We start from the raw sequence: 15,744 nt of genomic DNA, 5'->3' as shown, positions 1-15,744 counted from the left end.
ATTAGTGTAGCCACATTTATCAGTACCAGTTGACTCTCTGAGCAGAATGCTGAGTTATGTGGACAATAATGGTGGAGTCACCCACCTGGGTATATAACCTCTGCATAAAGAACAAAAATTGCCTTTCAGATCTTTTTAAACATCAATTACTATTGTCTCTCTCGGTCTTCTTGTGTCTTTGCTGCTGCTGCTGCTAAGTCGCTTCAGCCATGTCCAACTCTGTGCAACCCCATAGACGGCAGCCCACCAGGCTCCTCCGTCCCTGGGATTCTCCAGGCAAGAACACTGGAGTGGGTTGCCATTTCCTTCTCCAATGCATGAAAGTGAAAAGTGAAAGTGAAGTCACTCAGTCGTGTCCGGCTCTTAGCAACCCCATGGACTGCAGCCTACCAGGCTCCTCCATCCATGGGATTTTCCAGGCAAGAGTACTGGAGTGGGGTGCCGTTGCCTTCTCTGTCTGTGTCTTTATCAGTACTTAATTTCTTAAAGGAAGAAGAGCCTGGCATAGACATGGCAAAAGGTCAACAGTGTACAAACTGAATGAACTAATAAGGATTAATTAGTGTTACCAAAAAAGAACACCTATTGGGTATCCATTTGAATATTGATTACACCCCAATGCAAAGAACTTTAAAATACAGGAGGAAGGGGGAACTGGTTAGTTATGCCATTTTCAGGTCTTACAGTATCCAGTGAGGTGAAGAACAAGAGTACACTCACCAATATCTTTCATAACTTTGATACTGGTATTGAAAGTTGGAGATAGTCCTTAGATACAAGGAGGAGAAATGTGGAAATCTGGGGCAGCAGTAATCAAGGTAAATTCATGTAGTCTGTAGGAATTAGTTTGCCCTAAGGCAACCCTCTAAGGAGAAAGAGACAAATGTGGTCCAGACCAGGAGCCATTTATAGACAATAACTTTGAGTTAGTCTCCTTTCTGAGTCTCAGGGTCTCCATCTACAGAATGAAGCTGACAACACCTGCCTTGTGAACAGTAGTGCAATCGTAAGCACAAAGGCAGCTGTCATAATGCACGTCATAAATATCATTTTATCTCCTTTAATGTCTCTCCCCATTCTGTTTGAAAAAAGATGCTATTTAGGAATGCTGAACCCTTTATAATGAACTTAATTCTTTTTATTCCTCATGAGCTTCAAGAAAAAGGATAACTAAGATGCAGAGAACAAAAGTATAGACACCAAGAGGGGAAAGGAAGGTCGGGATGAATTGGGAGATTGGGATTGCCATATAGACATTATTGATACTATGTATAAAGTAGATCACTAATGCGAACCTAATGTATAGCACAGGGAACTCTACTCAGTGCTCTGAGGTGAACTAAATGGGCAGGAAATCAAAAAAAAGAGGGGATATATGTGTACATATAGCTGATGCACTTTGCTGTACAGTAGAAACTAACATAACATTGCAAAGCAACTATAATCCAATAAAAATTAATTTTAAAAACAGGAAAAAAAGAAAAAGGATGACTAGTTATAATTTTGGAGCAGGAAATGGCAACCCAATCCAGTACTCTTGCCTGGAAAATCCCATGCACGGAGGAGCCTGGTAGGCTACAGTCCATGGGGTCACGAAGAGTTGGGCACGACTGAACGACTTCACTTTCACTTTTCACTTTCCTGCATTGGAGAAGGAAATGGCATCCCACTCCAGTGTTCTTGCCTGGAGAATCCCAGGGACAGGGGAGCCTGGTGGGCTGCCGTCTATGGGGTCGCATAGAGTCGGACACGACTGAAGCGACTTAGCAGCAGCAGTTATAATTTAGAAGCCAAACTTTTTCATGTTAATAAGTATTGTCATTTCCCACAGGACACTCAGTTTGGGCAAGTCGAAGGGCAAAGGCAGGCTGTCCTTTTGCAAGGTGAAATACTCCAGTGTAGCAAAATTATAATAGTGAACACATGTTCTTTTTAAGTATTGAGAATTATCCTGAGCATTGTTATAAACAGATATTTCAGAGCTACAGCTGGATTCTAAGTCTCAACTCTATTTACCAGCCAAGTGAATTTAGACAAGAATCTATAGTCTCTGTTTACCTAGGTTTTCTTGAATATACAGAAGAGAGGTGTCAATACCTAATTTACTATTTCAGGGATCAGCAAGTACAACTATGTAATCAATAAAAGATAGCCATTATTAGAAGTCACTAATCTAATATGATTATTAAAAGTCCTGGGACTTTCCTGGCAGTACAGCAGTTAGGACTCTGCACTTCCACTGCAGGGGGACCAGGTTCAATTCCTGCTTAGGGGGCTAAAACCCCACGTGCTGCTTGGTGTGGCCAAAAATAAGTAAAATAAAACAGACAAAATCCACAAGCAGATAATTCCAGAAAAAGAGTTGCAGAAGGACCCTGAACATGTGAGATGTCCATTATAATAAGAGACAAGAAAATTCTAAAATAAAAAATTTTTTACATAAAAGTCTGTATAAAGATCATATCCACCCCCAGCAAGTCTTTTCAGGTCAGTTTGGGACAGTGAATAATAATGTGGGAGAAAGAAGTGAAAGAATCGCCCATTATGGAAAGAAACTGAGCAGTTAGGAAAAGCAGTAAGGATCCTAATTTGAAGTTGTCTGGTCAGATGTGCTGGAGGAAAGATAGATCAAGTTTCTAGGGAGGTTGGTGATATTACCAACTATTGAAGTATTATATCTAGGACAGGAAAGCCAACAAAACCACAAGTTCATGCCACATGAATGCCTGATCAGTGGTTTGGTCATAGGTTAGGAAATACCACCAAATACACCACCAATGTGTGTGTATAAATATAGATTTACATTTACAGAAATCTCTCTAGCAACTGAGAAAAATGGTTAGAAGTGTCGTTCTCAAGATTTCCTGTTAGACCACTTGGGAAAGTGTTATTTAGGGGCTTCCCTGGTGGCTCATATGGTAAAGAATCTGCCTGCCAGTGCAGGAGACCCAGGTTCCATCCCTGGATTGGGAAGATCCCCGGAGAAGGAAATGGCAACCCAGCCCAGTATTCTTGCCTGGAGAATTCCATAGACAGAGAAACCTGGCGGGCTACAGAACACTTGAGAAAATCTAACCACAAAAACAAGTACAAGATACAACCAAAGAAGATTTTAATTTTCCCTTCACAGTGTAGAAACTGCTTCAAATAAATTGTTGATCAAGTCAGGGGAGGGCTCCTTGATACTCAGGTCATTTTGACATGAGCTAGCCTGCTGTCTTATTTGAATACCCTGTTGATACTGCAGGTTCTCTGACTCCTTTTCCTTTCCATTAGATTTTCTTGATTGCAGCTTGTCTCATGATATAGCTCTGAGTGTACTCTAAAATCTTTTGGCCCTTAAAATCAATTGCCGCTAAGAAGCCTAAAGTTGACAATAAGCTTATAAAGTCATAATATTTCTGCCCAGATGCAATCATCCCACCAGCTGCAAGACACACATATTCATCACTGTGAACATTTTATCTAGGGCTAATTTGGTGCATGTTCTTATTTTTGGCACCAGCTGCAGGGCCATTTTATAGTAAAAAAGATTATATTGAGAGTAGGTAAAGAGAACACATTCAGACGGCTACAACCAATGAGTGTTCTTCACTCATTGATTCAGGAGAAAGTCAACCTTTACAAATGTGCCTTCTGTTAAATCAAACTCTTCCCACCCACGTAAGGCTCAGAGTTATGTGGGCCTAAATCCAGGACAAGAATCTGTTTTTTCTTGCCAAACTTTAAACTTTCGATTTTGTATTGGGCTATAGCTAATTGACAATATTATGTTAGTCTCAGGTGAATGGCAAAGGGACTCAACCATACATATACATGTATCCATTCTCCCCCAAACCCCCTTCGTATCCAGGCTGGCACGTAACATTGAGCAGAGTTCCCTATGCTATACAATAGATCTTTGTTGGTTATTCATTTTAAATACAACAGTGTATACATGACCTTCCCAAAGTCCCTAACTTTCCCTTACCTCCAGCAACCACAAGTTTGTTTTCTAAGTCTGTGAATCTTCCTATTTTGTAAGTTCATTTGCATCATTTCTTTTTAGATTCCACAAGTAAGGGATGTCTTATGATATTTCTCCTCCTCTGCAGGACAAGACTGTTTTTGATTCCTTTTCTCTATCCTATGCAACATTTCAGATGGACCAGAGTTAAAACGCTGGATTTTCTTTAGAATTAAATAAGACTAAAACAAAAATTTCATTCTTTTATCTATACATTTATAAAAGACAGTGAAGCAACACCCCCAAGTGGTTGTCCAACCTCTGTCCAGATCCTTCCAATGTCAAAAATTCAAGTATGTCCCCGAGTGGTTCTGTCTTTTTATAGCTCTAATGATTAGATAATTCTTCAGATATATATATGTATATGTACGTATGTATCGGAGAAGGCAATGGCAGCCCACTCCAGTACTCTTGCCTGGAAAATCCCATGGATGGAGGAGCCTGGTAGGCTGCAGTCCATGGGGTCGCTAAGAGTCGGACACGACTGAGCGACTTGACTTTCACTTTTCACTTTCATGCATTGGAGAAGGAAATGGCAACCCACTCCAGTGTTCTTGCCAGGAGAATCCCAGGAACGGGGGAAGCCTTGTGGGCTACCATCTATGGGGTCGCACAGAGTCGGACACGACTGATGCGACTTAGCAGCAGCAGCAGCAGCATGTACATATGTATACATGGGGCTTCCCAGGTAGCACTAGTGGGAACCTGCCTGCCAGTGTAGGAGACATAAGAGACACGGGTTCGATCCCTGAATTGGAAAGATCCCCTGGAGAAGAAAATGGCAACCCACTCCAGTATTCTTGCCTGCAAAACTCCATGGACAAGGGAGCCTGGCAAGCTACAGTCCATATGGTCACAAAGAGCTGGATATAGCTAAAGCTACTTAGCATGCACGTATATATACATATATAATATAGACACAGTTTTAAACTGCTTGATAGTCACTTGTATGTTTTGTCTTCCAAAGCCACAAAAAATGTACTTCAGTTCTGTGTTGTTCAGTGGGTAATCCCATGATCTGCAGCATGCCAGGCTTCCCTGTCCTTCACTCCCTCCCGGAGTTTGCTCAAACTCATGTCCATTGAGTCAGTATGTCATCCAACCATCTCATCTTCGGTCGCCCCCTTCTCCTCCTGCCTTCAACCTTTCCCAGCATCAGGGTTTTTTCCAATGAATCGACTTTTCGCATCAGGTGGCCAAAGTATTGGAGCCTCAACTTCAGCATCAGTCCTTCCAATGAATACTCAGGATTGATTTCCTTTAGGATTGACTGGTTTGATCTCCCTGCTGTCCAAGGAACTCTCAAGAGTCTTCTCCAGCCCCACAGTTCAAAAACATCAATTCTTCATTCTTTCTATATATCACAACTATTCATGCTTATGAATGAAGCTCTCGTGGATACCTAAGCTTCTCTTCCTTTAGGCTAAACAGCATTTTTTTTCAATCACACCCCACACATCAAGACTTTGAGATCATTGCACACCAATCATTGCTCAACTCTGGCAGTTGGAACAGGACACGATGTCTCAGCCACCCTGAAACCATCTGTGTAAATGAATGAGTTCTCTGCTCTCCTGCCAGCTAGCATATTGATCAAGCAGGGACAGAGTGTGTGGTGCTCGGATCAGTGCTCCTCTGTGACGCTCTGTTCTTCACAATGTTTCCAATGTAACTGAGCTATCTCCACAACAGAGCTATGGATAAGAGCAAAATCAGTGATACAGCTCAAGTCTGCCAATAGATTTCAAGTGACTGGTTAACCTTAAAAAAAAAAATACTCAATTTAACTTCCTCCTATGTTGAAAAACATGACACACATTCAAATGAAAGTCCTGGATAATATATAAAATGAAAATAATCTGTAAGTTAAATATTTTCATTTGTCTCCCACAGTGTTATTTGAGAGAGGACCTTTTTTTCTCTCACAGAAAAAAAACTGAGGAGAAATGTTCAAGGATCCTAAAAATATTCTGAGAAATTCCTGGCCCAGCCCTTGTAGTAAAGAATCCGCCTGCTATTGTAGAATATGCAAGAGACAGGGGTTCAGTCCATGGGTCAGGAAGATCCTCTGGAGAAGGAAATAGCAACCTACTCCAGTATTCTTGCCTGGAGAATTCCATGGGCAGCAGAGCCTGGAAGGCTACAGTCCATAGGGCCGCAAACAGTCAGACACAACTAAACATAGCAAAGTTGATTCATATTCATAGCTCCTGCAGTGCTATTACATAGAGGACTTCCCTTTTTCGCTCTCTCAGTTGCTACTTCACACACAGGAAAGAAAAACTAAGGAGAAAGGCTGAAGTATTCTAAAAATATCATTCTGATCCTTTCTTTGCCCATTTTCTAAATTATCTGACACTAAACTCAATCTCTATGATCAGATAGCCATTTAAATGACCTTCTCAGCCTATGTATTGAAATCTTTAGCTCATTTAAAGAGTAGTTAGAGTCTCTTGACAGTTCTTAAGTTAGGGGAAATAAAAATTCAGCATTTCTCTTAACACTAAAGAAAAATCAATTACACATAGGTTTAATTTTTGTTCAATGGGCACAGAGTATGATAAATTATAGGGAAGAAAAATGGCAACTAAGGTCAGGAAGCAACAGTTAGAACTGGACACGGAACAACAGACTGGTTCCAAATAGAACAAGGAGTACGTCAAGGCTGTATATTGTCACCCTGCTTATTTAACTTATATACAGAGTACATCATGAGAAATGCTGGGGTGGAAGAAGCACAAGCTGGAATCAAGATTGCAGGGAGAAATATCAGTAACTTCAGATATGCAGATGACACCACCCTTATGGCAGAATGTAAAGAGGAACTAAAAAGCCTCTTGATGAAAGTGAAAGAGGAGAGTGAAAGAGTTGGCTTAAAGCTCAACATTCAGAAAACTAAGACCATGGCATCGGGTCCCATCACTTCATGGGAAATAGATGGGGAAACAGTGGAAACAGTGTCAGACTTTTTTGGGGGGGCTCCAAAATCACTGCAGATGGTGATTGCAGCCATGAAATTAAAAGACACTTACTGCTTGGAAGGAAAGTTATGACCAACCTAGATAGCATATTCAAAAGTAGGGACATTACTTTGCCGACTAAGGTCCATCTAGTCAAGGCTATGGTTTTTCCAGTGGTCATGTATGGTTGTGAGAGTTGGACTGTGAAGAAAGCTGAGCACCAAAGAATTTATGCTTTTGAACAGTGGTGTTGGAGAAGACTCTTGAGAGTCCCTTGGACGGCAAGGAGATCCAACCAGTCCATCCTAAAGGAGATCAGTCCTGGGTATTCTTTGGAAGGACTGATGCTAAAGCTGAAACTCCAATACTTTGGCCACCCCATGCGAAGAGTTGACTCATTGGAAAAGACTCTGATGCTGGGAGGGATTGGGGGCAGAAGGAGAAGGGGACGACAGAGGATAAGATGGCTGGATGGCATCACTGACTCCATAGACATAAGTTTGAGTGAACTCCAGGAGTTGGTGATGGACAGGGAGGCCTGGCATGCTGCAATTCCTGTAGTCGCAACGAGTTGGACTGAGCGACTGAACTGAACTGATGCTATGTATACTTGCTTTTCAAGAAATGTTGCCTCACATGACTATATTATTGGGATGAAAAAACTTCATGTATTTTAAATAAATCTATATAATCCCATTGAAATAGACCAAGGGAGGAAATAAATTGTCCAGGTTCATGGTACTCTCTTTGTTTGGTACAAAAGGCTTACTCAGGTGTTTTCGATTTTATCTTTGTGTCTGTCCTAAACTTTAGAACATGGGCACCTTTATCTCCATGAAAATGTTAAAGAGTCTGCCTCTCTACACCCATATACACCACCTTATTCCATTTCCTCTACTCGTAAATTCTAATGGCACCACCCAACACAACGTGACCCTAACTTGCCCAGGAAATAATGAAAAAGTAATAACCTGTGTTCCTATTCCTCTCCACACTCCTAATACTCTATGGCTTTGATACATTACTAAATCATAAATAAATGTACTTGTAATTAATATGGGCTGCTGTCACTGTAGATACTAGAAAATAAGAAATTAAAGATAATAAATACAATATACAAATGAAATTTTTGTCAAAGAAGTTTTCTTGTCTCTTTACTATATAAGTTCCTTGGAGTTTCTTCCATTTTAAGTGGGAAGTTGAATCACTTTAGTCAACTTAAAAATACATCTTGGTAAATGATATCCAAATACCAAAAGGGGAGCATTGTTGTTCAGTAGTAGAATTCTTACCTCCCTCCCACGCCAGATATCAAACTGAATAAATATTGTTTTCTTTCAGACCAGTATTTAAGGACAACCAGGGAAATATGAACAGAGACTCAAGGTTTTCACCACTGTATAGACAAGAAAGTAACAAGATTTCAACTGAGGACCTCCTTAAACTAGCGTCAGATTATATAAGGTAGGACTTGGGGGATACTCTTGAAATCAACGTGAATCAGTTCCATTGCTACTGTTCATTTAGTATTTCTGCAAAAACAATAATTGATTACCAGATTCTTCAAATACCAAGCTCCTTCAAAAACAGATGCTTTGCAGATGACCTCACATATGCCCAGTTGACACCCTAAGAGTCAATTTGCCAGAATAATATAGAAGGAGAGTGAAACATTAAACTGTATCAGTGATTGATAGCTATGTAACAAATCACCCCCAAATTTAGTAGCTTAAAACAACATCACTTTTACTCTTGAGTCCATAATTTGAGCATGGCTAGGTGAGGAGACTTTGTCTCTTCTATATATGGCATTAACTGGAAGAGACCAAATAGAGCTAAAGAACCCATTTTTGAGATAGTGCATTTGATGACTGGCAAGTTGGTGCTGGCTGTTGGCTGGGAGCTTGGCTAGAGCTGTGGAGTGGAGACCTTGGTTCTTTTCCGTGGGAGCCTCTCCATCAGATGCTACGGCTTCCTCGTGGCATGGTGACTGGGTTCTAAGAGTAAGCATACCACGGAACAGACAGGAGCGTGATGATGTGATGATGTTAGGTTCTTTCATGATACATGACTGAACTAAAACTGTTAGTCCTCTGACACACTCAGGATGCTGTACCCTCTGCCTCTGCACCAGATATAAGCTGTCTGCCTCTCCCGTCTCAGAATAAACAGTTTCTTATCAATTAATTTGTTTATCCAGAACTAAAATAATATACTACTATGAATAATATTTTCTGTATCTTCAATAAATGATATAGTTCTATTTAACTAGAAGGGAAGTTTGCCCAATGTCTTTTTTTGTTCTGGAAAAAATATAAACCTTTGAAAGCAAAATAAAGGTAGAATTGAGCCAATATTACTTTTTATGTGATTCTACAGGACCACTCCTTACATGGGGAGACCCTCCTTTTTTCAAACTTCATGATCAAAACTCCTATAGCCACTAAGTAGAAAATAAGTATACTTTTTCTCTTTACTTTTTCCCAAATGTATTAAAACATGAAAAGTTGTAACACAGCAGAAAGAAATGGGCAAAACGGAAGACCATATTGTCATGAAACCCATGTTATTGGTGTTTAGCAAAGAAAGTAATCATTATAGCAATTAGAGGGCATCTGGAATACCCAGTGCCATACTGTGAGATTCAATTATTTCACAGATGCCTCACACCTTATGACATTTATTCTTAGTAGTGTGCTGATAAATGTCTACCCCTGACCCTCTGGCAAGAAAAATCTGATTTGTACTGATAGTTAAATTCTGTGGTGTAACTGCTCCTACCATTGCTGATTTCAAGCTACCAGTGGGGCTTTAGCAACATGGAGTTGGGAAGAAATGTGCACACCATTATGACATTTCCACCACACAGTTAGGTGTAAATAACCTCAAGATCACGGATCATCTCACCAGGTAGTAATGTAGTAAAACAATTACTAAGTGATGCAATTTTAGTACTTATTACCTTGGTGTTTAATTAATGTGTTTAATGATAAGTTTATATAGTTTTATTTTTAATAATGGCTGTGTTTTACAGTTGGCAGGCAAAATAGCTGAAAATTTAACCATCAACTCTCACAAGCTGGAAAGAGCTGACTTGACCCACCACTATAATTATTCTGCCTCTCAAAGTAGATTTCCTGAGAGGGGTAACATTTGAAATTGTGATCAACAACTTCTACCTTACTATAAAGGAAAATAGGGGAGAAGGTTTTAGGAAAGAGGAAAGGAAAGAAATTCAAGGACTCATAAATTAGAATGAACGTGGGAACAGGGTTAGGTGGTGAAGAAGTATCTACTTACACTTGCAAAGGTGGAAGAAGAAGAACCGGGGTCAAGGAAAGGTCCCTTTTCCTCCTGGATTGTTGGTGAAGAGGGAAAAAGCAGTTGTAGCAAAGAGCAGCCTTGCTCTCAAAAATTCTTAAAATTCCCCATGAAAGTGAATCATTTAAATCAATTCAAATGCTAGTATCTTTTGTTAACAAAGCTATCTACCATTTACCAAAACTAATAATTTACATGGTACTTATTTGGCTAAATAAATGGTTATCTGAAGTGGTACAATCAAGTTTAAAATATCCTTTAGAATATCTATAACTTGATCCCTCCCTGATTTTTAATTTTTATTTGCAAAATCACATACATTTTAGTTTTCACTAGCTAAATGAAATTATTCACAGATTATTTAAGGTTCCACTGTTTATTCTTATCAAAGCTCAGAATTACAGTTGACTGTTTCATTTTTTTTTTTTCTCCTTGACAGCTAGAATTAACTCATTGTGTGTTTCTGTGTGTGTGTGTGTGTGTCTATGCTGGCATACTTTCACAGAAATGACAGAATAAGCAAAACACAGACCATTCCCGGAAGCCTGGATATTGCTGTCGACAACATTCCTTTGGAGCATCCAAGTATGATGATGATGTCATGGTTTCTTTGTACAGTTTGAGTATTCAGTGGCTTTTTGGTTGGTTGATTGGTTGGTTGGTTCGTTGGATAGATAGTTTGTTACAAAGATTTGTTTGGGATGTTTTATCTTAAGGTTTGGGATAACTAATTCATTATCATGTAAAAATTTGGGACTTCTTTCTCCATTAGGACAGACTTATACGTATTACAGGGAGAAGGCAGTGGCAACCCACTCCAGTGTTCTTGCCTGGAGAATCTCAGGGATGGGGGAGCCTGGTGGGCTGCTGTCTGTGGGGTCGCACAGAGTCGGACATGACTGAAGTGACTTAGCAGCAGCATACGTATTATAAGACAGGAGCTATATTCAGGGTAACCTAATATTCACCATACACCTAGCAGGATATTACACTATATCACTTAATCCTCAAACACTGAAGGGTTGCAAATGACAAAAGTCAGTTTCAGAGGTATTGATAAACCTAACCCATATTGGGCAATGCCACACTGTGCTGCCGAAGGGCTACTCCAGACACTGTGTGTAGCTACCCAGGGCCATGCAGTAGTTATAGCTGGAATGTTTCTAGACCCTTATTACACAGAGAGCATGTATCTTTCTCAGAATATGGTTCATTTATGTTAGTGAAAATTTAAATTTCAGAAGCAATTTTATTAATTTATAAATAAATCTTCAGAATTGATTTATAAGTGGTGAGATTGTTTTTCTCCTTCTTATTACGCTTTTTAGTGACTTTCTCAGTGGTGTGAATAATGAATAAAGGCATTCTAAAAAGAGCTAAAAACAGGAAAAGGGTCATTATCACAGGATATTTGAATTACCATGAGCACTATTAAGTTTTTCATTCTTATGATTTTTCCACAAGTCACTGTAATATGAAAAAAAAAAAAGAGCATTCTCACTTAACCCATGGCTCCAAATCACTTTTATATTGATTGGGGTGAAAAACCAGAAGATAAACTAAGCCATTTCCTCTACCTGATGTGTGGGACGTAGATGTTATTACCTAGGGAAAAGAAAAATAGCAAAAGAGAAAGCTAAAATATTCTCTCTGAAAGAGCCAGAGAACATCAGAGAAATCTAAATATATAATTTAAAAATTATACATGATTTTTTGGTAAAAAAAAATCTAGTAATCTGATTCCCAAGCATATTTAGCTAACCATTTTGCTTGTTTGGACACAGGAAAATTCCAGAGGGAGTAAAGGAAGGTATAAAACCTTGCTGTCTTTCAGTACTGCAGGCTGAAGCCTCCAAACTATATTAGTGACCAGTTTTGATTTATATATTCTTCATGGTCTTTTCCCCCTTTTAGGCTATTTTTTACAAAGTTAGAGTTTAAGAGATGGTAAAAACCAAAGAAAAAATAAAATTGTAACTAATGCAGAGGGTGATTATGACCAATGTTGTGAAATCATTCCACAGGGAAAATTACAATTAAGCCAATAATAAATCCATTGGACAGAGTTTTGTTCTATCACAGATCAATTTTTATAGTGTTATGGTTAAGGTCAGTGGACCACTCTTTATCTTACATATGTTAGTTGCTCAGTCATGTCTGACTCTTTGTGAGCCCATGGACTGTAGCCCACCAGACTCCTCTGTCTATGGGATTTTCCAGGCAAAAATACTGGAGTGGGTTGCCATTCCCTTCTCCAGGGGATCTTCCCAACCCAGGGGTCCAACCCGGCCTGGTTAGTATGCTTCGAGGATCTCTAGCTAAAATTTACTTTTTCTATGAAGCTTACTACAAAAAGAAAATGGTTATAAATCCAAAAGATTTGCCAGTTTTTTGAGACATTAGTTTTGATGTTAAATATATCACTAATTATCTATCATGCTTGCCTCCTAAAAATTTTTCATGCCAGCATAATTTAACATAAATTGGTATACAAGTATAGAATTTCTATTTTGAATAGATTCACTTTTAAATAGATTAAGTCCTGTTCACTTATGATCATATTCAATGACAAACTTTTATTTCTGATTTTTAAAGACTGTGTAACATCGTCCTTTATTCCTGTCAAGCCTTTCAATGTGACGGCAAAACCAGAACCCACAGTGGAAGTGGAAGAATTTATTTATGACTCAACAAAGTATTGCCGTCCTTACAGAGTATACAAAAATCAGATTTACATCTACCCCAAGCACCTCAAGTATGATAGCCAGAAATGTTTCAACAAGGTATGATATGTTTCTGAAATATCATCCTCTCTCGCTACCCTATTTAGACCATATTAAGATGGCTTCTTGAAAGTTCAAAAACAAATTACTGTGGGCCAACACTTTGGGATAGAAAACTATTTGAAGAAAATGTTTAATGAGAGGCAGGGATGAGTTTTAGCTTTAAAGTGTTTAAGGATACACATTTTATAGTATATGAATAATCCTTTCTGAAATCAGCCCTAATTAATTTTGTTCTAGACTCTATTTTTAGTTTATTAAGAGAGACTGAAAATAGCATACCTGCACTTTCAATATGAGTCTTTTATTCCCTTTTAAATAATCTCTCCAAATCCTTCTTCTATTTCTGAGCACTATGAATACTATCACAAGAAAATGTTGGCTAGTCTACACTTTTCAGATTTAATTAGAAGCTACTTATTATAGGCACTTGAATTGTTTTGTGATGTTATCTAACAGGAAATTACAATGTCCATTTCCTCTGCTGTAATTTCAGGCACGAAATATAACCGTGTGCATTGAATTCAAAAATTCTGATGAGGAAGATGCTAGGCCCTTGAAGGTGAGCCAAGCCCCAGGGGGAACACAGCGTAAAGGAGGAGGCAGGTGCCCTGGTTCCCTCCACCACCAAGAAGCTTTTATTTTAGTGTGCTTGAAAGAGGAGCAGTTAGTACATTTATTTTAACTTTCCTAACATGTAGCTGATTGAATAGCCACCATTAACTAGATCTATTAGAAATGCCAGTCTCATGGCTCCACTTAGCTTTTCATGATTTGGAAAAAAGGAAGGCATTCTAGTGTGAAATCAATGCAAAGATTCCCCGCTGGAAGTCTTTGCCCTTTTCAGAGATTAGCCTGCATCTCATGAATTCACCGTACTTGATTTCAAATGCCACATCCCAGCTGGCCTTCACGTGGTCTGTGCAGAGGGGCTGCTCCTACTGGCCTGATGGCTAATGCAGGTGCCCCATGGGATGCTCACTTTTATGGAAGGTGCATGTGGCCATCTGCCTGAGGACCTGGGAAATGGCCCTGGGAAGCTGGTCCCTGCTGTTGATCACATGATTTAATAAGATCAATAAAACCATGAGGTTTGTATGAACTGGGCTGTTTGAACCTATAAAACTGCAACTAGATGGCTTTTTTTAGAGTTCATATTTGATGTATGCTCTTTTTATTTTAGGAACTTCAAACAACATAAAGTAACCTATAAAAATAGAGTGGAAAATTCTTTTTAGTGGGCTTGCAGCCAGATCTTCCCAGTTTCAATGAATCAGAGGAAAGAGATAGTAAAGGACAAAACTCATTTCTAGCTAACCCCCACAATTATCTGAGATCATCTCTTAAAGCACTCTGTCAGGGACCAGTTATATTCTCCAAACTCAGAAGGGTGGTAGCATTATTCAGAAGAACAGTAAGCAGTTTGAGTGATTGAATGAATCATGCAGAGTAGAGAGAAAGAGTTCTTTAAAATTGTCCTAAGGTACTCTCAGGTTCCAAGTTCCGCAATAGCATTAGCAGCAGGAGAGAGAAACTAAAATGAAATGAAATTGTCAGGCGAACAACAGCAGTGAGCAGATGGCAAACACACCAGGCCTGTTAGAGCATTGCTTATGGGGAAAATTCTTAAAAATGAAAAGTACTTGCAGGTATGTGTGACCTCTGTTTCATTGCATTCTAGAGCATTACTCAGAGATACAGCTAACTTCAGTAGAGGGACTCTGAATCTTGGGCTAAAAGGACTTTTATGACCAGAAAATACCATATCCCCACCAGCTGGCCTGATTAGGACCTGGGATAGAAGAAAAATGCAATATGGTAGAGCCTGGAGCCAGCCCTAGGATTCCAGCATTCTTGGTTGGGGGCTGGCATGTCAAGTACTGGGGTCAAACCAAGCCTTGTGGTCACCCAGGACTGATGACCTTAAACTCTAGATCAGAGTTGGATACCATGGGCTGCAGGAATCAGAAGTGAACAGTCTCTTATCTCCAGTAATCAAAAGTTAGGTAGTGAACTGACTCAGATATTCAGTTTTGATGTAATATCTACAGAGTGAATTAAAGCCTTCATATTTTCTTCAACAGTGCCCCGTTGTAGAATAAATACAGGACAGCAGATCAAAGAAGTTCAAGGTTAATTAGGTGTCAGCTAAGCCCGGAAGGTTATCACAAAATTTATCTTTGTTCCAGAATGGGGGACAGAAAAAAGTTGTGGCCTTTCTGTGCTCAGGGTTAATTTCAGACCCTCATAATTATTCAACTCATGATTTTTTAAACAGTGTATTTATGGAAAACCTGGAGGGCCCCTCTTCACCTTGGCTGCCTACACTGCAGTTCTGCACCATTCCCAGAATCCAGATTTCTCGGATGAGGTAAGGGTCAAGACTTCCTTGCCCTCAGCAGCTCCTTAAAAGATGTGTGAGTGGGTGAGATAATACATGATGATAAATGCTCTCTCTTGACTACACTTCCGACTCAGGACGTTCCTTAGCAGGTGTTTAGATAACCAAGCTTCCAAAACTACATTCATTGACAGTTGCCCCAGGACCGTGTTGAAAATTCATATATTTCAGCATATGATTGTCTTTTTAAAGAGAAATTTTTATTATATCATTCCTTTCAAATTAGATGAATTTTTTCTTTTATTTCATTGGCTACTATAACAAAGATCGTGT

The 15,744-nt window shown here is 39.3% G+C and overlaps 1 protein-coding gene across 1 annotated transcript in view; it reads left to right on the top strand.

Annotated features, from left to right (window-relative positions):
• DOCK10 (dedicator of cytokinesis 10) overlaps positions 1–15,744 on the top strand; it is a 306,412-nt gene that overhangs the window by 214,057 nt on the left and 76,611 nt on the right. The window contains exons 15-19 of the mRNA XM_052636059.1: positions 8,308–8,430; positions 10,793–10,872; positions 12,883–13,070; positions 13,567–13,632; positions 15,349–15,441. Of these exons, the coding sequence (XP_052492019.1) occupies positions 8,308–8,430; positions 10,793–10,872; positions 12,883–13,070; positions 13,567–13,632; positions 15,349–15,441 (550 nt within the window). The remainder of the gene's footprint in view (positions 1–8,307; positions 8,431–10,792; positions 10,873–12,882; positions 13,071–13,566; positions 13,633–15,348; positions 15,442–15,744) is intronic.

The sequence above is a fragment of the Budorcas taxicolor genome, chromosome 2, assembly GCF_023091745.1.
Source record: "Budorcas taxicolor isolate Tak-1 chromosome 2, Takin1.1, whole genome shotgun sequence".
NCBI classification, from domain to species: Eukaryota; Metazoa; Chordata; class Mammalia; order Artiodactyla; family Bovidae; genus Budorcas; species Budorcas taxicolor.
Note: the sequence above shows the minus strand (reverse complement) of the source record. Positions and strands in the feature narration are given on the sequence as shown.